The sequence below is a fragment of the Neodiprion lecontei genome, chromosome 4, assembly GCF_021901455.1.
Source record: "Neodiprion lecontei isolate iyNeoLeco1 chromosome 4, iyNeoLeco1.1, whole genome shotgun sequence".
Taxonomy (NCBI): domain Eukaryota; kingdom Metazoa; phylum Arthropoda; class Insecta; order Hymenoptera; family Diprionidae; genus Neodiprion; species Neodiprion lecontei.
The window spans coordinates 16,774,782-16,796,856 of NC_060263.1; the positions used below are offsets into that span (position 1 = coordinate 16,774,782).

A 22,075-nucleotide genomic window follows, 5' to 3' on the forward strand; every position below is an offset into this window, starting at 1 on the left:
GCACACAGTACCCCATTAGGGCAACCATCTCTAACAGTCTTCAGTCAACGCCCCGACTCTAGCTGCGTTCGAATATTCGCGGGTGCGTGGCGCTGCGTTCGCATCTCGGGTGTGACGTCAGCCGGGCTTAGGGGGGGGGAGCCGAGGTTAGCCGAAGGTACCCGAGCGCCGGCCCGGGGTCGACGAGAGTATCGGCAAGGAGCCCCGCCCTGCTTGCCGCGCGCCTCGGTTGGCCGCCCCCCTTCGCCGGCCATTACAGCGCCCCACCATCGAACGTGAGAAGCAGGCAGCAGCAGCAGCGAGGCAGCAAAGCAGCAGCTAAGCAGCTCCGTGGCCGTCGGCAAGCCCCTCGATGAAAAGAACTGTACGGCGGTGAGGATCATTCAGTGAACGTTGCAGTTCGTTCGAGCGTGATAAAGAGAGCCGAAACAGGCCGTCAAGCAGCGGCCAGACGATTTTAACGCCGCGAGATCGCGGCCGAACGTGTTTGTCCGACGCATTGCCCGGGCGAACAGCGCCAGGGGACTCAGGGGAGTGGTTCGTTCCTCAGTGCCCGGTGTCCGCGACTGGTCCGCGGTACGTGGAACGCGACGCAGTGTAATTCGTGCGGATAGCGGCAGGTGCGCGGACCGCTGCCATTGCGAGCGAGACGAAGAACTAGGAGCGGCAGCTCGTAGAGTGTGAATCGTGCGGTGAGCGGACAGAGTGACCGGGATTATCGGGAAACGGGGCTTTTTGTATACGAGCCGGGCGTCGTAGCTCGATTGTTCTTCTTCTCGGTCTTCGCGTCCTCGTCATCGCAGTTTCTAGCCGACCAACGGAACGCCGGAACACGTCCGATTACCCAGGCGAAACGCGGAGTGAGACATAGAGAGAGAGAGAGAGAGAGAGAGAGAGAGAGAAAGAGAAAGGGAGGCGGAGTGCGAGGTGTTCGATATCTACCAAAGGTGAACGCCGAATCGACCTGAGGAAGGGCTCAGGGATCGAACGGAGAAACAAGCCGAATCCAACGACCGAGAAATCAGGTACGATATCTACACTTTGACAGCATCCATCCCCCCTCCCGGGCGATATTTTATTATTCCGGCACCTTGGGTTCATCGCGAGGCTCCCTCCCCCCTATCCCCCCCCATCCTCCCCCATCCTCCTTCCTCCACCCTTTCCAAGCATGTATGGATCCGATCGGATCTCTTCTCGCCCGAAAACCACCGTCTCCGATCCCCATTTGTTTATTAAGTCCCTCGACTTGTACATAACTCGTTCGTTATCGCCTTCGACTAGCTGCCATGAGAAAGAAGTGATAAAGACAGGGCGAGAGTTAGGCGTTTTGCTTGGCGATAGGGGATCAAACATGGCGGCGGTTATACATTAGCGGCGAGTCTCGCCGAGGCCGCGGTGTTTCACAAAACGACAGTTTCTCTCGGTAAAGAAACGCCGAGGAAACTGAGAGTGTTTCATATTTGACCGTTAAATATGGGAAATGCATGCATGTACGTGATGCTGAGGCTTCTTCACGCGGTCGGCGAAATTCTCAACTCCCCCCGTCCTCCTCTTCCTCTTCCTCCTCCTCCTCCTCGTCCTCGTACTCCTCGTCTTCTTCCTTCTCCCCTCGTCATGATATTTTCGTGGCTGATTCAACGCCCCGAACACAAAACACACACACACGCACTCTGGCACCGATGTAGAAGGCGTTGCGAGGAGGCCGGTTTATGTTAAACACGAGCAGTGTGCATGCATGTTATTATAGGTACATCTTCTATCCTCGATGATCGTATCCGTCTGTACGATTGAACCCGAATTGATTGAACCCTCGAAGCAAATGATAGCGGCGAAATTTCCGATTCGCAGATTTTTAAACATTGTACACATGAGGAGAGTAACCGTAAAATTTCTACTTGATATGATGATAATATGTCACTGGTCATTAATGGGATGGAAAGCGCGTGTGAAAAGTCTCGCTCAATTATCGTAAAAACAGAATTCCTTTCCGTCCATAACTGATTTAAATATTCTATATAATCGCTTAATAGGACTTTATACCCCAGTTTTTGTATGTACAATTCGTCAGTCGGTTTGGTTATAATTTTATTTCTCTACTTGTTGAAACTGTTCATCGGTTGTGTCGAGAAGAAGAATCAGAGTTTCACGAATATATAATTACGTGGACAAATTTTCTTCGGCAAAGATCGCTCTCGGTCACAGTAAAGGAAAAGTTGTTCGTGAAATTGAATCGTTATTCCACAAATCTGTACATTCATATAACGTACGTGTATAATCGAGAATGTTAATATTGACACGATATTATTGAACCTCCTCCATGTACAACGAACCAAAACGGAGAGCAATTAACTGACAATCAGAAGACCTTAGTTTACTGCTTTTTTGCTTCTTTCATTCCTCCGTCGTCGTCGTTGTTGCAAACCAACGATGGGGTACGGTTTGAATTGAAAGCAAAAGGGAGAACGAAGGAAGTGACTTGTCATCGGTGTGTAGCCTTATTTTTTCTCCGCTCCCTTGCCCCCCCCCCCCCCACCACCATCTTTTCTTGTTGCTCGCGTGTTGCGCTTCTTTTTCTTCTTCGTCATCGTCATCGTTCGTTTTCATTACCGCAATTTCTCCTCACTTTCCATATATAAATATATATATATACGTCTGTCTCTCTTTCTCTTTCACCCTTTTCTCTATTACTCGAGTGAATTGTGGAAACCGCAGAAAAGTCGGTCGGCACAGTATGAACAGGGAGTTATAGACCCGCGTACATACATTACACCAGCTCTCCGATATAGCCGCTGCTTTGTTACGCAGGAAATTACAAGTTACGAAGCACCGTTCGCGGCGCTCTTTGTATGTACAGTCAGGTCAGAAATCCTCTTTACACTTGACGTCGAGGACGACGGGCCTTTCTACACGGCCGAATTCGTTTCTCTAATTCCATTCTCGATTTTTCTTATCGTTCGCGTTTACATTACGAGATCATTCTGATCCTTGAAAATTTATTGCACGCTACTGCACACCGCGGTTAACATTCGATATGTATGTGTACACAGAGTACGTCGAGTTGTTGCGCGCACGAATAAGCTTAAACTCACACATATACACAGATGCCTACATGCGCGCAATCATGTAAGTGTTCGGTGTGGAATAATTGATGATACAATTTATTGGCCAATTTATCACATGCCGCACTCTAATAATCGTCCATGATGCATACGTGTTCGGTTTTATTTGTATTTTATTATTTTTTTTTTTTTTTCTAATTTTCTTACACCCGCGGAGTGCAACAGCGTAATATATTATAAGTTTTTCACGTTTATAATCATCGATCGCCGAGACGGAGTGAGATAACTTAACGAAACATCGCGTTGCAGCAAATTGATATGTACACAGTTTTCTTAATTATATTCTTCTTATTGAGTGTAAACTCTGGCAATGAATTGCAAAGTTTTAGAAATCTAATACGTCTGATAATAATCGAGTAGACAGACATGGTGTACGTAATAAGTAAAAAGGTAACGAGAGAAAGATGAAATTGAAACAGAAGAGGAGTATATATAATATCACACAATATTTCAATAATAAAAATAATAATACATGGCAATAACGAGCATAGCAACAAACACCTCGCTTCCTTTATCCGTGTGTGCGTAATAAACTTTACGAAACATAAAATGCCGGAGGTCAGAACCAAAATCGTCAAATCTAAGGAAGAATTTTTTTGTGTTTGTCATTCTAATCGAATAAGTATACGCAGATATATCCTGTTTATTCTATGCTCGATGTAAATTCTTTTGAGATATGATAATTAATTAATTCTGACCGGCACGATTTCGATTCCTCTAGCGTATATAAACTTGTATAGAATATTTATCGAAGTATAGTTATATCTGCGCTTTCTATATATTTAATAGTTAACGGTAATCTATGCACAATATTGAAATGTTAAATTGGGAGTAGCGACGATGAAGAGGTATTCAAATCGTTATTTCGGTATAAGAAATGGAGGAGGAAATTTGCCGAAAGAATAATATTAAATGATATGAATTTTGTTTTTTGTTTTTTGTTTTTTGTTATGCATTATTTATTAATTGAAGTATGACCGTTCGTTGCACCAAGTCTTTACCGAGAAGGAAAGTAGAAAGGTGACCAATAAAAATAGGAGAAGAGCACAATCTTACAATCCCGACGACAAAACCGGGTGGATTGGGGTATGTAAAGTGTAGAATGATCGAAATTGATACAGTCTGGAGTAAGAGTGTCGAATTTAATTAAAAAAAAAAAAAAATGCGAAAATTTCTAATTTTATACAGTTGTATAAATTGTCAAAGTGTAGAAAGTCGCTAATTGTAAAGAAGGTAAGCATCGTTAAAAAAATTTACATCAACGTGTGTATAATAGAATCTGTTTTATGCAATCGTCGAAATTAATGAGAATATAGCAAGCAAAAATATCGGCGCTGGAGGGGATAAAAAATAATAATGAAAAAGATCAGAAAACTGAAGAAAACGTTTTATAGTGCCGAATTTTCAAAAAAAATTGTTTATTCGTTTGACAGAATTTTGACGATACGAGGGCCTATTTAGTTACAAATCAAGTGACTAGCGATTGCAAGATTTCAATGATATCACGCTGTTCCTAATAATATACGAGGCTGAAGTTAGTAACGTTAAAGTAACGAAACTTTAAGAATAAATCATTATTATCCAATTTTAGTAGGAGTTTCAAAGAGTTAGCTTACCCAAAATGAGACTGTTTTTTCTGTCATGGTTTACTACATTTCATCGTCAGATATTCCTAAACGTTCGAAATAATGATTTTTCGCAAACATGCATCCTTATAGTTATTACCTTCTACACCAGTAAAGTTACTACCTTCATTCTTACAATAATTTCACTCAGTTTCATGCAATTTCAACCTATTTTGGTACCGAAGCTTTTTATTCAGGGAATTCGAGTAGTTTACACCGTGATTTCAAACGATTTTATTCGATTTCTGGTCAAATTTTGAACGATTTGTGCTCGGAAACCGAACGATTTCAAACAATTTGTTTAGCTATTTATATTGATTTATTACCGATACCTTAGAAATCATTTCCGCAAAGTGGTTTGCGATTTGAACAAGGAGTGAATAGCCCCTCGTAAACATAAATCGCAATTGTGATACAGGAAGGTTAAAGTATAGAAAACCACGCAATGATTGTATCGAATCGTCAGGATAATGAAAATTCTGTTTTTCCGTGCTCCACCCTTGATTTTGTATTTCAACTGTTTCCAATAAACTTCTCGACTTTATAAAAGCTTCATTATAAAAAAAAGTCTACGCAAAAAATACAGACATGTCCTGCTTCTTTGAATATTTAATATTACGCGCATATGTTTTTTTTTTTTATCATCTTTCTTATCTTCGCAATTACAACCCGACTTTCAGCGTAATTTTAAAATCCTATCAAACATAAAATTTTCACATTTTATAACTCTCCACATATTTATCAATAATATCTCTACACACTGAGAAAAATTTCATTTGTTACAGTAACTAGAAAAAGTTAGTAAATCAGGTATCGTTGAAAAAAAAAAACTGTTCAAACATCGTTGGAATTACGAAAAACGAAGTACACGAAAAACATTTCGCGCTATCGTCGATCCTTTTTTGGTAATCGCAACGGAAAATCAGTTTCATCGGTTTACTCTACTTTTACAGTTAAACAAGGCTTTAACATCAATTTATCGTCGCGCAAGCATTAATTAAATTTTCCCAACAGTTGCAAGAAAATCTAGTAACAGTGATCGTAATGAGAAAGAATAGCAACGGATACTAGACCTTCCGGTAGTAGATAGAAAAACTAATTTTCATTTTGTACCTAGAACTATACTTTTCGATTGTGGTAAAAAATGAAAATAGTTAGAGACCGAGCGGTAACCGGAACTAAAAATTTCTCTCATTTCGTTAATTTTCACCCTTCCTTGCGTGTACACTCAACAAGCATATCGGAAAGAATTCACCTCCACGTCGCGAGATCGACGAAACAACGGTGGTTGTTTGTTGGTGGTGTGCGGTGGTTGCGCCCCGTCAATTTTAGTTGTAAAATTCGACGCTCGAATATCTCTATACCGGCGTCGTTTCGAGGGGGAGGCGCTGCCGTAGCTTCTCTCCCCATATAGCGTCGCGTCTCCGCGTAATTCGCCGGTTCGCCGGTTTGCCCCCCCCCCCCCCCCCCCGTCATGACATTCCCACCCTCCCTCCCTCCCTTCGACGTCGGTTCCAGCGCGCGCCGCGCAAACGTTCCGACGTCGTCGTCCTCGTCGTCGTTCCCGTCGTCGGCTCGCTCTGACTCGCTGGGTGTGGTCTGCCTTCGTTCGTTCGTTCGTTCGTCCGTCGGTTAAACCCGTTTCGCTGTTGATTATTATTCTTTCTCTTCTTCTTCTTCGTCGTCGTCGTCGTCGTCGTCGTCGTCGTCGTCGTCGCTTGTAAAGAAAACTTGGATAATTGTGCAGTCGATGCGAGAGGAAGAAACTTTCAATTGTCACCGGAGTCAAAAACTAAATAAATAAATGAATAATATGAAAAGGAAAATAATACCGAGGATATTATAACGTGAATGAAAATGAAAATTATTTTTACTTGTTATCGATGACAGCAGCAACAACAACAACAACAACAACGAGAACATTAAGAACAACAATAATTATCCATAATATTAATTGTACAACAACAATAACGGGAAAGAGATAGCGTTGTTGGACAATGCAGCTCGTATGTGTAAAACGTAATCGACAAAGAGAGATAGAGACGCTGCGATGGAAGAAATGTGAAGGATAGTTATTGTTGTAAATACAGAAGCTGTAAGATATAATATTATACGCGTTAAACGGATAGTAAACGATATAATTACAACACACTAGCAAGGTATAGTAGAGGAAAATCTCGTGCACTGTGAAAATAGTTATATTCTTCGGATGTTGGGTGGAGGGGGTGTGTGAATGTACGATATTCATACGTAAATATCTATGCACACCGGGTATTTTTTGGTATAATGTATAATATATGTGTATAAATTGTGAAAGAATTAACGGCGATTTTTCACTTCTCGTTGTCAACCAACCTCCGATTCTTTTATCATCGTGATATATCGTCGTTCGTGATTAATTATGTGAAAGTGAAAAAGAATCCGAGTAGAAAGAAGAAATGTCATAGAGATGATATAGATAAATAGCGAGAGGGAGAGAGAGAGAGAGAGACAGAGAGGTATATACACGTATATATATATATATATGTGTGTGTATAGCAGCGCCTGACGGAGGATTATATATATTGCTTTAAGCCGATAATGAGAAGATCCTCCTCGCGGTATCGATTACGACGCGCTGTTGCTGCTGCTGCTTTTACTCCTGACGTTTGAGTTTCGGTCTATATACGATTTTAACTAATTTATTACATATGCGTATGCAAAGAGAAACTCTGTACGATATTACGATAATTGACCGATGGTAAACTAAGGTCTGTAAATTTATTTATCGTCGTATTTCCGTCTTCTTCTTGAAGTATAATTATAAGTGCAGTTTTACTTTGATATCAACCTAAAAATTTTACCACCGCGGCGGAGAAGTGCTAGAAGTGCAAAGAACTAAGGAAATTGTATAATTAATAGTGACAGAAGTGTGGGTGTGTGTTTTTTACGAAACACGACGAAATAGAAAGATCGAGGTGAAGATTGGAAAAATAGTGTCGCGCAATTTTTTTTTTTAGATGCATTGTTACAGTTGTCGATGTTGTTTGGACTAATAATTCAAGATCCGTTGTTTGCTGTCGCTGTTTCGTTTGGTCGTTGATATATTAATTACTTCACACACGCAGGCGAAGAGGAAGAAGCGGAGAGAAGGAGGAAATATCATAAGTGGAATATTCTAGGAAACTCACATGCATTGACGTTGTTACATTTGCTTGTCATACTTCATCGGACAGAGAAAAAAAAATATAAAGAAACAAAGAAAGAACGAAAGATATACGAAGAAAGGATATACGTAAAACACAGTATTAACAACGCAAATTTACCGTTGCTCGATTTTTCTGTAGAAATAATATATAAAGAAATTGTTATATAGGTAGACATCCTTTATTCTCCTTTTCTTTCTTTCTCTTTCTCTTTTTCTCGAAATGACGAACAGATGCCTGCATCGCGTCTTTGCACGCAGATGACGTTTTGACGTAACGATTGTATCATCGTTGTTTTGCAGCAGTTCGCGAAGCGTAAGTTGATAATCGGTATATATGCATATCTACACTTTTGACTCGGTACTTGCGAGGTACAATTATTATTTAATTATCACGTTGAACAACATTGCGACGAACAAGGATCGATACACGAAAAATATGATTGCGTTTGTTATCTCGGTCTTCTTTTTTCTTTTTTCGTTGTTCCTCAAGTCTTATTTCCTCTCTACGACACGTTTCATTTGCCGAATGAAATTCGTGCAGATTTTTTCTCTCTTTCCTGCATCAATGCTCCATCAATAACATCCGCGCAGGGAAAGAAGGAGAATACGATTTGTTTCTCCTCTCTAAGCATGTAACAGAATAATTGTAATCACCGAATGACGGAATTGCTGAAAATTGGTCAATTCTATTACCGATAACGGTTGTTATTATTGTTGTTATTGCAGGGGAAATGTAAAAGAAACTTTGAATTTGCTAAAAAGAGAAACCGAAACGATAAAAGTATCGGACTGCAATGATGACCGTTTGTTGTATTGTTTTCAGGGAGGAGGAGGCGGTGGAGGAGGAATTGTGGAGGGCGAAGAAGGCAATCCGCGGGTGGATAAGCATAGGACGAGCAGGAAGAGGCGGAGGATTTGAAGGTACAAGTCAAGCTGGCGCGCGGTGCTGGCATCTCGGAGGTCCATAGTTTGCGGTAGGATAGGAGGAGGGCCGCGGGTTGCAGGTGCAGTTGAAGCGGTACATTCGAAAACCGGAGGAGGATCATCGAGTTCGGTGTCGTCGTTTACGTCAATCGAATCCAGTCACAACGTTACTGTAATAATCCCAACAGCGACACCGACAACAACAGCAACAACAGCAGCAGCAGCAGCAGAAGCATCGTCGTCGACGGTAGTAACAACAACAATAAGAACAAGAACAGCGTCAAGAAAGAAGGAGAAGAAGAGGAAGAGGAAGAAGGAGGAGGCGGTGGTGGTGGAGGATAGTAAATATCGTATCGAGAGGATCTGGGGCGAGAGGAGGAAGAGGAAGAGGAAGAGGTAACGAGGAGAGGAGGGACGACGACGGACCCCTGCAGGCCTGGACATCAGGTCCCCCTCCCCCCCCTCCCGAACCCCTCCCTCTATTCAACCCCGGCCCCCTGCCTCTCTCTCACCCCTCCCACCCACCCTCCCGTCCGATCCCACGCACCCTTAACCCACTACCCCTTCCGTCGCTTGGAGAAAACCCGACTACGGTCTGTTTTTCGATAGAGAAACGGGGTACGAAAACGCATCATGAACGAACTCGATAGTCTTCGCCAGGAGGCGGAGACGCTCAAGAATGCGATCAGGGTGAGAGTTTGTCTTTTCTTATTTTATGTGTAATGCTTTATTGTTGCAGTGTTTGTATTGTTTATACATTTGTCGATAATGTAGGCATTGGAACGAGAGTTTTTCGTAAAGGGTGACGAGGTGAATAACGGTGTTTCGACGGCGAACAGGCAATTCATGAAAATGAGGGTGTGAAATCGTGAAATCTTCGTCGAAAGTCATGGAAATATAGGAACGAATGATTTTTCGATCTTTGCTTTGATGTAACATCTGCTCAGTTTTATTACGCTATTCGTATTTTTTATAAGTATATGCTTAGCGGAATTAAATCGGGATGTTTTTTTTTTTTTTTTCTTTCATGAAAGTGATTTGAAACGATTTTTTATTTTTCAAATTTTTCGGTAAAATGATCACAAGGCTGAAGTTAGTAATTGTAACGTATCGAAACGTTGAAACCAAAAATTACTATTTTGCAGCGTTAGAATAACTGAAGAAGTTGAATTTACAAAATGTAAGTTTGTTGAAATTTTAGATTATTCTAAAGTTGCGAAATAACGACGTTTTTCGAAGATCCATCATTATGATACGGTTACAAACTTCAGCCTGATAAGTGATCGCGTTATTTTGTGGAATGTGCGCTAATGTGGTCAATCATATATATAGAACTGAATAAATATCGTACAGATTTAATCATCTGTTTATTTCGCTGCGAGACGGACTCCGAAGTTTTAATTTGGAAATTATTTTAAACGTAGGTATTCGAAAGCACAAGTGCAAAGTTGACTGCGCAATTCAATATAGTCGAAAAAATATTTCCAAAAAGCAGGATGTTTTTTTTTATGTTTCTGTATCATAAATTTCAACTACTATGATATTATTCTTGACGATTTTGCAGAGATCGCATTGTTCACCAATTATTTTAACGATTAAAACATCGAATTGACGAAACGTTTTTATAATGAACTGTCTAGGGGCTAGTTTTGTTCGTAAAAATGATTTCTCTACAGATCGACAAAACTCAGATTTTGGATGACTGTGGAGTATTCTTTTTTTACGAAGGCATTGGTTTACTTTTCGTCACTTGTAATGATTTCCAGAATCGTTATTCTTTGGTGTGTAGAGAATTCATTTTCCAAAATAACAAAATCAGCCCTGGTTCCTTAAATTTGGTCAAACGATGCGCTTTTCTCACTGCAGAAATGATACAATAATGTGACATCTCCCGTTGGATGTATGTAAGTTTTACTTCAATTACGCCTTTCAGCGACCTTAATGGAAAATTCCAAAGTTTCGATATGTATATATATAACGAGTTTTTCTCTACAAATGTATCGTCACACCAACGTTACGAACTTTGCCCTCATTTACCGCGATGCATTTCAAAGTCTATTAAAAATAGTTGAAAACAAACACATTAAACTCACATTCTGCAAGGTAAATTTTTTTTCAAATGGTTATTCTAAATTTATGTTTTCGAAATTGAACTTCGTGCGTTTCACACGTCATTTTATGTACGCTATTGTTATCTTTCTAACTTCAAACAAAATATTCATCATCTGTCAACGTTTGATTGAATTTTCTGAGAATTCTGTGTGTATTATTCGCTCTCTCGTCACGTTCTTTTCTGGCATTTCTTAGACACAGAGCGAAATCGGTCTCAATTATGAGACATTACGACGTATAATTTAGGTCGTCGCGCGTTTAACACAATTCTAGTCGGCATTGAGTCAAAAATCAAATTATAGAAGTATTATACATGTGCAATAAGAGAGCTGAAGGGCAGTTTCTGAACTCGATGCAATATACGAGATGGAAAAAGTAAAGAATTAGGAAGAGGAGAAACTAAACTACTGCAGATAGCCGCGCGGGTCACACAGAAATGGCTCCGAATCATTCTCATTTTTTAAACATTTCCTAATTTATCTGATAAACAATGCTAAAACGATACTTGGAAATTCTTAAAATAGACCTTTGGTCGCCGCTGTACGTGTGTGTGTGATGTATAAGTATATGCATTTCTATTTCTTATTCGTTCTCCCTCGTCTTCGATTTTATAATCTTTTTCTTATCATATTTTGACGCACTTAACGACGAAGAAAAGAAGAAAAATGAAATAGAAATACACTTGTATGTGTAGTAATTTCGTAGTGTCGCGAACTTCAACCTCATGTCGAATTTGAAACTAAATAATTATAAATAGATAATTGAAAAGAGATATTGAAGAAAGATGAAAAAATACACCCGAATACCAGATTTTGTCTTTTCAACTCGTATAATCTTTTATAAATATATTCTTACGCGCTGCGTTATATGAATGACGAGCCAGCGATAAATTATTGTTGTTCTAGGTCGTTGAATTGGTTTTGACGTTTGTTATTATATATGTTATACATATGTAAATGTCATGTAGTTTGTATGGATGTGTATAGGTATGCATGTAACTGAGAGAGAGAGAGAGAGAGAGAGAGATGAAGAGGAGGCAGAAGTAGGCCAAATCTATTAAACGCAAAAAGAAGAGGCAAGCTGTAAATGAAAACCAAAAAGTAGATAAAAAAGTTTGACAAATACAAAATATCGAGATTAAAATTAAAAAGGTTTCGTTCTGCAGTAAAGCTGTATAATTCATTGATACTTTTGATATTATTATTTTTGATCGGTTTTTTTTTTCTCTCTCCCTGTTCTTCGTTCTCTAACGTATTTACATATCAAACAAATATTTTAATATGAGATATTTTTTTCTTCACACCTGAATTTAATTAAAGTTTCAAACATTCTTCGGTTTCGTCGATATTTTAACGATACTTTACAGTAATCTTATAATACTAACAACAGGAATCACAAGAATAACAATATCCTCGTTTTATTCACGGAATGTTCGACACTCATTCCTCAAATCGGTCAAAAACCGGAAGTTGAGGTGCCCGCATGTTATCCTCGGTTTCCTTTTGACGCGGTCACTTTCCGTCATTGCATATAATTAATAATATAATCTTGCATGACCCGGAAATAAAAGAAAAATCAAAAATCAAGAGGAAACTAAACCGGTTTGTAAATCCACAAGAATTTTGCAACCATTCAATAAACTAGAAAAATAAGGAATGAATTTCTGATATTCTTTGTATCGTGAATATTCGACTCGATTTTGAATTCAACTAGTACATAATATACATTCTTACATACACATATATCTACATGTAATGTACAAGTGTCAAATCATTCGCAACTAATGTAGTTTTTTCCGCTTTCTTTTTTCTTTCTCATCGCGAATCTCGTGTTATGCAATTGATCTGACGCATACTCTTATTTATACATTATATACCTACACGTTTAGTATGTATCATGTAATGATATTTTCTATATCGTGTAAGGATGTAGAAAAATGCGCAGAGGTATTCTGCGAAGTTCTTGTTTTTCAACGAATGAATGAATCCATGCGTGAATGATATATATAGAAAAGAAAATTAGAAAATGTGAGAACGAAGACGATGAATTGGGAAAAAAGAGAAACGAGAATAACGTATCGAAGTATGTAAAGACAAACTCCTATCAATAAGAAAACGGTACAAGATATTGAGGCTATTAGTGTCATTATTAGCTGTGTAGTTGTACAATCTTTGAACTTTTCATTTTTTACAGTATTATTCAAACAATATACAAGTTTCGGCTATGGTAGAAAAGCAAACGCTTGTAATTTTTTTTTTTTTTTTTTTTTGTTTTTATTTTTTATAGCATATGCATGTTACTGATTCACACAGACATGTATGTACAAATTTTTCTTATAACTTTTACGATGATTCGATTCTGCGTTGGCAACGTTTATACTAATCAATGTTCGTACGCGTTTCCTTTTTTTTTTTTTATATCTACTAACCTTTTGAGTTGTAGTGGTAAGTAATTTTACCACATATTTCTTTGCGGTTTTGCTATTTCCGTAGGTATACTAATAGGTTTTCAATATTTGAGAGTAATTATTGCGATATAATGTTAATTTTTATTTTTAGAAACAAATTGATTGAAAAAAATCGTCAAAATTGAAGGAATAATTCATTTCCGAGAAACTTACCCCTCTACACATACCCATGTCGTACATAAATTATAAGTTTTTGGGGTCGGTGATTACGAATGTGAAGCTGAATTTTAAAAATTCAAGATGGTGGATCCAATATGGTGGACGATTCCTGAGAAAAATTCTATCCCGGGGTTTTTGATTTCGCTGATGACGATTTTTGACCGTATTTCATCAAATTCGAAACTTTCGTCCACCATGTTGGATCCATCATCTTGAATTTTCAAAATGTGATCTCAGATTCGTAATCAGTGACCCCGAAAACCTCTGCACAGAGTTTTTTGACCGGATTTGATGAAATTTCAAATTTTTCCCCGCCATATTCGATCCGTTATCTCGATCTTTTGAACTCGGATTTTAAATTCGTAATCAGCGAGCCCAATAACCATAGAATACTATCTGGTTCTTAAATTTGACTCAGCACAATAACGTGTGACTCAAAGGGTTAATCAACCGAACTGTAATCTAATGAATAAAAAAGACGTAAGATTGGTTCGAAGTGTATCATCGATAACTGTAATCATCGCGTGTTGCATCGAATGATGTTTGAAAAAGATTTCTTTTTTTTTTTTTAAATTCGCAACAGACAACCGTGTAAAATTGAAATTTCTCCACAGCGTGTACAACGTAACGATGCATCAAAGCCTCTGTCGTATAGGGCGCGGCACAGGCGACGACGACGAGGAGGATTCTCGGTTTCTCTTTGGCTTTGGCTTTAGGTTCCTTTCCTGCCTGCCCGCCTGCCTGCCTGCCTGCCGGCGTCGTCGTCGCGTGTCCGATCAATACACGTTGTACAACCCCTCTCTTTCTCGCTCCCACGCCCTGTTTTAAATCTCGTGTTACATACAGTATATACCTTACTACCTTATACCTATCTACGTACCCTGTGTTCCTGAACCACCTTCTCTTTGTCGTCGTTTTCCTCTCGTCTTCCCTTTCCGTTCTGCCCTTTGGACCCCTTTATTCTTCTTCTTCTCTTCTTCGTTTTTTTCCTTTTTACCTTTTTACCCTGCTTCTTTTCCACTTATTATCGCTTCCCTGTCACTCTTCGCATTCCCAACCGACATTTTTTTTTCAGTACGTGTGCAAACGTGCAGCAAATACTCGCGAAATTTGATACATCGTATATGTATATTGTACCTGTTACACAAATAATGCATGTAACAATCTTTTCCGCGATACGTATTACAGTTACATTGTACATATAATACTTGTGTATGTACATGCGTAATGGAGCACGCGTGCGTTTTTAAATGGATTGAAGTCATATTTTTTAAATGCGAAAAACGACAAAGGAAAAACCAAAAGAAACAAAAAAAATAAAATGGCTAAAATTGGGAGGAAAATTAGCGGGACAAGTTTTTTTTCTTCTTTCTTCTCTGTCGTTCTGCTCTCGTGTGGGATTTTTTTTTTTTTTTCTTTTACTTTCTTCTGTTCCGATTAAATCTTCCTTTTTTCGTATGTTAGAAAACATAATTTAGCAGTGATTATGAATACATAGAAATGAATGTAGTTGTATATGAAAAAATTCAGATCAATTTTATTTACACTTAATAACAATAACAATTGCACAGAGTATTTATTATTACATATTGAATTAACTTGTTGCGGTTTTACAATCGTTCAATCATTTTAAATTTTCACTAATGAAATGATTTGCTTTTTACTGGCGATTATAAACGATTTGACGAAACACAATGAATTTTTACAGTATATAGATAGATAGAATTAATGATTAATGATACCGTTAAATAAAGATATACATTTTTTACAAACATTGTACAAAATTTACTGCTAGTAGAAACAGAAAATACCTATCGCTCAAACATTCAAGCAATGTATCAGCAATTGTATTATACAAATCTACAATTATGTTGTGAAATTGAATTTGTTATTCAATTATTGTGGTTTTTTAAATGCTGAACAATTTAATTTTTTTTAAACTTTGTATCATTGCTACGCAGGATGCTAGGAAAGCGGCATGCGACACAAGTCTTTCCCAGGCGACGTCAGGCATGGAACCAATTGGGCGGATACAGATGCGAACGAGACGCACACTTCGCGGTCATTTGGCAAAGATTTACGCTATGCACTGGGGCAGCGACTCCAGGTATTACCCACTGTAACGTTCTTCCCACTTTGAAAATTGTTGTTTTTCTTACTAAGTCCGACAAGCTTGTGGTTCACGTAAGAAAAATGTAAGCATAAGGAACAAAAAGAAAAACATAAAGAAAGCGAAGATGACAGTGTTTACCAAAAGTTTTCTGAAATACATCGTGTCTTTTTATTTATTTCGCTTTTTTTTTTTTCTTCCTAATAAGAATTGTCTCTTGGTATTTTAATCTGCGTTTCTTTTATAAACTTTGTCATTATTGATTAGCCAATGCGAATGATCGATTGATTGCATTGCGTTCCAAAGAATTGCATTGGACAGAGCAACAACTGCTACTACTACATTTGACATGATCATTGTTAGTAGGAACCTAGTATCTGCGTCCCAGGATGGCAAGCTGATCGTCTGGGACAGCTACACAACCAACAAGGTCCACGCCATACCACTCCGCTCTTCGTGGGTAATGACATGCGCCTATGCGCCGTCGGGCAGTTACGTCGCTTGTGGTGGCCTCGACAATATATGCTCTATTTATAGCCTCAAAACAAGGGAAGGCAACGTCCGGGTAAGCCGAGAGCTGCCCGGTCACACTGGATATTTGTCATGCTGCCGGTTCCTCGACGACAATCAAATCGTCACGAGCTCAGGTGATATGTCATGGTGAGTCAATTTGTCGTACTGATTTTATCCCATTTTTGTTTCACATGCCGTATGAGTTGAGAAAATATACTGCTTACTCTATCGACGAGTGATGATAATTGATCGAACTAAACTGGTAAATGTGTAATTTGATGAGTATAAAACAGACTGATATGGGTTCTCCTATGATATTTGACAGCGCGTTGTGGGATATCGAGACTGGTCAACAGTGCACATCGTTCATTGGTCACACAGGTGACGTTATGTCGCTGTCGCTGGCGCCAGACATGCGCACATTTGTATCGGGTGCCTGCGACGCAAGTGCCAAGCTATGGGATATTCGCGAGGGTTCATGCAAGCAGACTTTCCCGGGTCACGAGAGTGACATTAACGCCGTTACGGTGAGTAATGGTCGTTTTTCGCAAATATGAAAATAGAACAAAAAATTATTAGGCGGCGAGAGGCTGACGGAAAAACAAAAAATCCGACAAACTGAAAGACAGAAGAAAAATTTTCTTTTCAGTTCTTCCCTAACGGCTACGCGTTCGCAACCGGTTCAGACGACGCGACGTGCAGACTATTCGACATAAGGGCGGACCAGGAACTCGCTATGTACAGCCACGACAATATTATCTGCGGCATAACTAGTGTGGCTTTCAGCAAGTCGGGCAGGCTCCTTCTAGCCGGTTACGATGATTTCAATTGCAATGTCTGGGACTCGATGAAGAGCGAACGTGCCGGTAAGTTTATTTTATGAACAAATGACCAAATTTATCTGTTGTTTGTATATATTCGCTTTATTATTTCTTACACGGCGTGTCGTTTATGTTTTGGAATTTAACACATAATTCATTTTTGTTGTATTTTCTTGTTTCCCACCTTTTTTTTTTATCACTACTCGAACATGCTCTCGATGCTTGGCGTGGCCAAAAACCAAAGGAATTCTGGCTGGACACGACAACCGCGTATCCTGTCTTGGCGTAACGGAGGACGGTATGGCGGTGGCGACGGGCTCATGGGACTCTTTCCTTCGCATATGGAACTAACTTGAGGCTCCTTTCAAGCCGAACATGTTGATCCAAAGAACCAAATGCACCAGCCAATCCGCATACAGCATCAGTATCAAGTACCACCACTTGACCAACGGCGATCAGTACGGCTATGATCATTCTCAAGATCAAGATAGTCGTTATCAGGATCGCGATGACGATCGGGACAAGTTCGCGGTATCAGCTACTAATACTAATAATACTATTACCACTATTACTGCTACTACTACTACTATTACTACTACTACTACTACTATTACTATTACCACTACTGCTATTACTACTACCACTACTCCTACTACGACGACGCATAATGATGATAATGAAAAAAAATTTAAAGACGATACAACAAAATCGGTACATTATCAGCTAGATACGAATGAAACTTCTACTAGTACTACTACTACTACTACTACTACTACTACTAATACTACTAATACTTATACTTATACTCCCACTGCTACCCCTATTTCCCACAATAAACCGGAGTTGAAGTTGATCAGGAACTATGGACATCGTCAAAGTATTAAATGTAATAGTAAGAACGATAATTTTGGTTGTGGTGGTAAAGATAATTGTATTGTGCGGCATCGACATCAACAACAACAACATCAACATCAAGAACAAGAAGAACAAGAAATACGAGAACAACCTAGTAGCCTAGTCGTCGATTTTAAATTGCGTAGATATATTAACAACGCCAGAGTTATTACAAATGACGCCAAGGTAAACCACGAGTACCAACGTTTCTAGTTTATATTATATAGTTTAAAAATATGGGGAAAGAGGAGTTGAAAAATGAACGAATGCTGCCGACCCCCTTTTCTTACTTTTCCATCTGGAACTTGAGGAAGACCAAAGGAGAATTCATATAGTAGAGACGTCTAAAAATTGGCTGGACATTGAAAAGAAAAGAAGAGAAAATTCCCTTCCCCAGTCTCTTTGTTGAATGGAAAAAGTAATCTCAAAAAACCAAGTGAAAAGAATGAATAAATGAAATGAAACGCATGATATCCTCCCTCGCATAAATCCCCCACGCACCTTGCCCCAACATTAAAGAAACACATGATATGAAAATTTATAATCATTAATTATTATATATATATACGTAACGATAAAACGACGATTTGTCTCTTATTGTCGTTGTTAATCATTTGTCACTGAAATCGTCCCACATCCTCTAGCCTTTTTCCTCCGTTCCCATTCCTCCGACGGGTTGAAAATGATTGAAGCATAATACGCAAGTGTGAGAGGACAGGAGAAGTAAATTACGAACTGCACATCTCGAAAATCACGGCGTTGCGGCTCGATAATGCGATAATGTACGACAGAGAGGAGAAAGCGAAACTACTTGAAAGTCCGATATAAAATGAAGTATAAAAGAGGAAATACAAGAAGGAGGAACGAGGAATAACGGTTATAAGAGGAAAAATGAACAGATGGTAGATCGAAGAAAATATTTAGACCAATTGCTGCCGCGAATAATGAGATAATTTTCCCTCGTGCCAATCGTTTGGTGTATTTTTTTAGTCTTTTCTTATTCAGTCAGAAGCAAGGAAGAGGGGGAGAGAAAAAGAAAGAAAAAGAGAAATTGGAATTGGTGAGAAAATCGTTATGGTTTAGGAAATTACGGGAATCGACAAATTTCGAACATCCGGAATTATCATGCGAGTATCGCGTGATGTTCTGAAATCTGGAATTTGTTTTGTATTGCCTGTGAGAAGATCTATACAAATTTTTTCCTCTACTCTCGCGTGCAGTTTACGCAAATTAACGTGAGAAATAGAAATGAGAAAAATTAAGATATGTGGGAGAGAGAAGAATTGATGGATGGATGATCAAAGAAAAAGGCGATGATGCGAGTGAGGACAAAAACGTGGAAGAAGCGAAACTGTTGCTGAAATCCAAAAAGAACAAAAATATGTTGAAGAAAAAAAGTGAAATTTGAGCCCTGGAAAGGTATATGTACGGATTATTGTTTGTATCTGCACATGTATTTAACTTAACGCGGTAAATGTTTACGGACGCACAAATTACGGGCACACAGGCGCACACGTTTCAATGAAAACGCTAATGTGAAAGAAGAAAAAAAATGTTGATTGAGAATTAGAAAAACGAATCAAAGGAAAGAATAAAAAGAGAACACAATTATTAATAAGATAATTAAATCAAATACACACTTACACATGAAAAAAAAAGAGGAGAAAAACAACTACAAATAGTAGAGGAATAAACGAAAATACCGCGGCACAAAATGAATAGCTCAATGGCGTTTGTGGTACAAGAAGAAATAAAACTAAAGGAGAAAAAATAAAAGAGATGATTATATAATTTAAATTGTACACGCGCGTTGTGTATGATGTGAAACACGTATATAATTATAATTATTCACATAAAACTACATATAATTACAATTACTATTATTATTATTATTATTACTACTACTACTACTACTACTACTACTACTATTACTGCTACTACTACTACTATTATGATACAACTATAGTTAACTAAACTGTAACGCAACGTAACGTGTAACGTGTAACGTAAGAGACCTACCTGTTTTCCTCTGTACTCTACATAATATAGTTATATATATATATATATATGTGTGTGTGTGTGTGTGTACATTTATATATATATATATATATATATATTCATACATATACATATATGTATACATATATATGTAATATAATATAATATAATACAATACATTATAACACATTATGATACTAAAGAAAGGAGAGAAAAGAGCAAAGTGAAAGAAAATTAAAAGATCAATCCAAAATAGAAGGAAGAAAAAAAAACTAAAAACGCAGAGGGAAAAAATTGACAAAAAAAAATTTTTTTTTTTAAATAGAAATTGAAGCGGTGGAAAAAGATCGAAATCAATTTGGAATTCTTATATATATATATATATATATATATATATATATATATATATATCTACATATATATATTATAAATATAAATAAAATGTTGAAGAACAAGATTATTGAAGTGTGAAAAGATGAAAAGAAGTGATGAAGATAAAATGAAAAAGGTAGATGATAATAATAATGATACGAAAAAATAATGTGTATCCCTTACCGCCCCATCATCTGAAAATTCCATTTTGCCCCCCTTCTGCGCCCTCCTCGCCGACACCGCCATTTTTATATCCCAAAAATTAACTCCCACGGACATATTCATATACACTTATACATATAAATACGCATACGATGTATTATGATAATTTCTTATGTTTCTATTTCCTATTTATTTGTATAGTTATTCGTTGTATACTTTATATAGCCATAGGCGGTCCGGAAAATTAACCGAACGGATAAGAAGGAGAAAAGAAAAGAAAAGAAAAAAGAAAAGTATCGAATAAACATTCCGGACTGTCCAAATATGCCAATCAAATCCTTGTAACTGAATCAAAGGTGTTATCAATATGATTATATTATTAGTTGAAATTATTATATTCTCATTCATTATTTAATTGTAAGTAAACGACCTTTCCTTCAATTTTAATTACTGATTATTATTATTATTAGTTTTACCGTTATGACTTATATAGATACCCTCCTCCCCCTCTGCGCGCGCGCGCACACACGCACACAAACACACACACACACACAGAATTCAAAAATGCCACACAGTCAGAGAAAAGAAAATGAAAGAAGATAAAGAAAAGAAACAATCAAAATCGGTTTAAATTAATGAAGGAATCTCAAACATTTGTTTTTTTTATTTTTGTTGGTTTTTTTGCTCGTTTTCTCATTGTTTGTATAATTCGCATCGGAAGGGGTCAAGTTATTAATAAATGTTTTCAATAAAAATTATAAAATCATCATCATCATCATCATCACCATCATCATAATCATTATTATGATTATTATTAATATACGAATATACTGTCATCTATATATAGGTATTATTGTGTATACATGTATGTACAGGAGACCGAAGACGAAATGAATATGTGTATTTTTGTGCGCTTTGTCGGAAGATTCTTTTAGTTCGTTTTTTTTTCATCTCCGTTTTTGTCTTTCGAATCCTGATCGTATGGTGTGTATATATATACATACCTAAATATATATATATATATAGAGTTATATATATATAATTATATATATATATATATATAACCCAAACGCTAAAAGTGGTTGAAGAAGAAAACAAATAAAACTAATAATAAATATCCCAATACCCGAAATACAGATAGATATGTATACCTACATATTTAAAATACATTATACATCTACGAATATTATGTACAATCTTCAGATTATTAATAATAATAATAGTAATAATAATAATAATAATAATATAAGTGACGAGTAAATTTTTAGTTTGTAGTTGTTTGTATAAATTGTCGTTATCGTTGTTATCATTATTATTATTGTTATTATTATCGTTACTATCGTGAGTTTCTTTCTTTAACTCATCCTTTTGAAATAGGACCCATTGATCCACACATGTTGAGCAAATCTTGGGTTTTCGACAGTTGTTAAAAGAAGCAAAAACAAAAGAACAATAAAAAAACAACCAAAGAAAATACGAAAACAACTGATGTACCATGCATTTAGAAGAGAAGAAATTAAGAAGTAGGGGAAAAGTAAAGAAATAACAGCTTACAATTTATAATAGTGTTATTTCTAATCCCTAATCAATGATGTACGCATTTGATGGTTAA

The 22,075-nt window shown here is 37.6% G+C and overlaps 1 protein-coding gene across 3 annotated transcripts; it reads left to right on the forward strand.

Annotated features, from left to right (window-relative positions):
* The first annotated feature begins 279 nt into the window (after positions 1 to 279).
* LOC107223231 (guanine nucleotide-binding protein G(I)/G(S)/G(T) subunit beta-1) lies at positions 280 to 18,528 on the forward strand. Of its 3 annotated transcripts, none has more exons than XM_046739168.1 (7): positions 280 to 1,025; positions 8,755 to 9,545; positions 15,555 to 15,700; positions 16,070 to 16,363; positions 16,542 to 16,743; positions 16,866 to 17,082; positions 17,282 to 18,528. In XM_046739168.1, the coding sequence occupies exons 2-7, from the start codon at positions 9,489 to 9,491 to the stop codon at positions 17,386 to 17,388; spliced, it is 1,023 nt and encodes a 340-aa protein (XP_046595124.1). In that variant the 5' UTR covers positions 280 to 1,025; positions 8,755 to 9,488; the 3' UTR covers positions 17,389 to 18,528. The 3 variants fall into 3 exon arrangements, with proteins under 3 accessions (XP_046595124.1, XP_046595121.1, XP_046595122.1); XM_046739165.1 differs by having other exon boundaries at positions 281 to 1,025; positions 16,067 to 16,363; XM_046739166.1 differs by lacking the exon at positions 280 to 1,025 and adding an exon at positions 7,317 to 8,244 and having other exon boundaries at positions 16,067 to 16,363.
* The last annotated feature ends 3,547 nt before the right edge of the window (positions 18,529 to 22,075 follow it).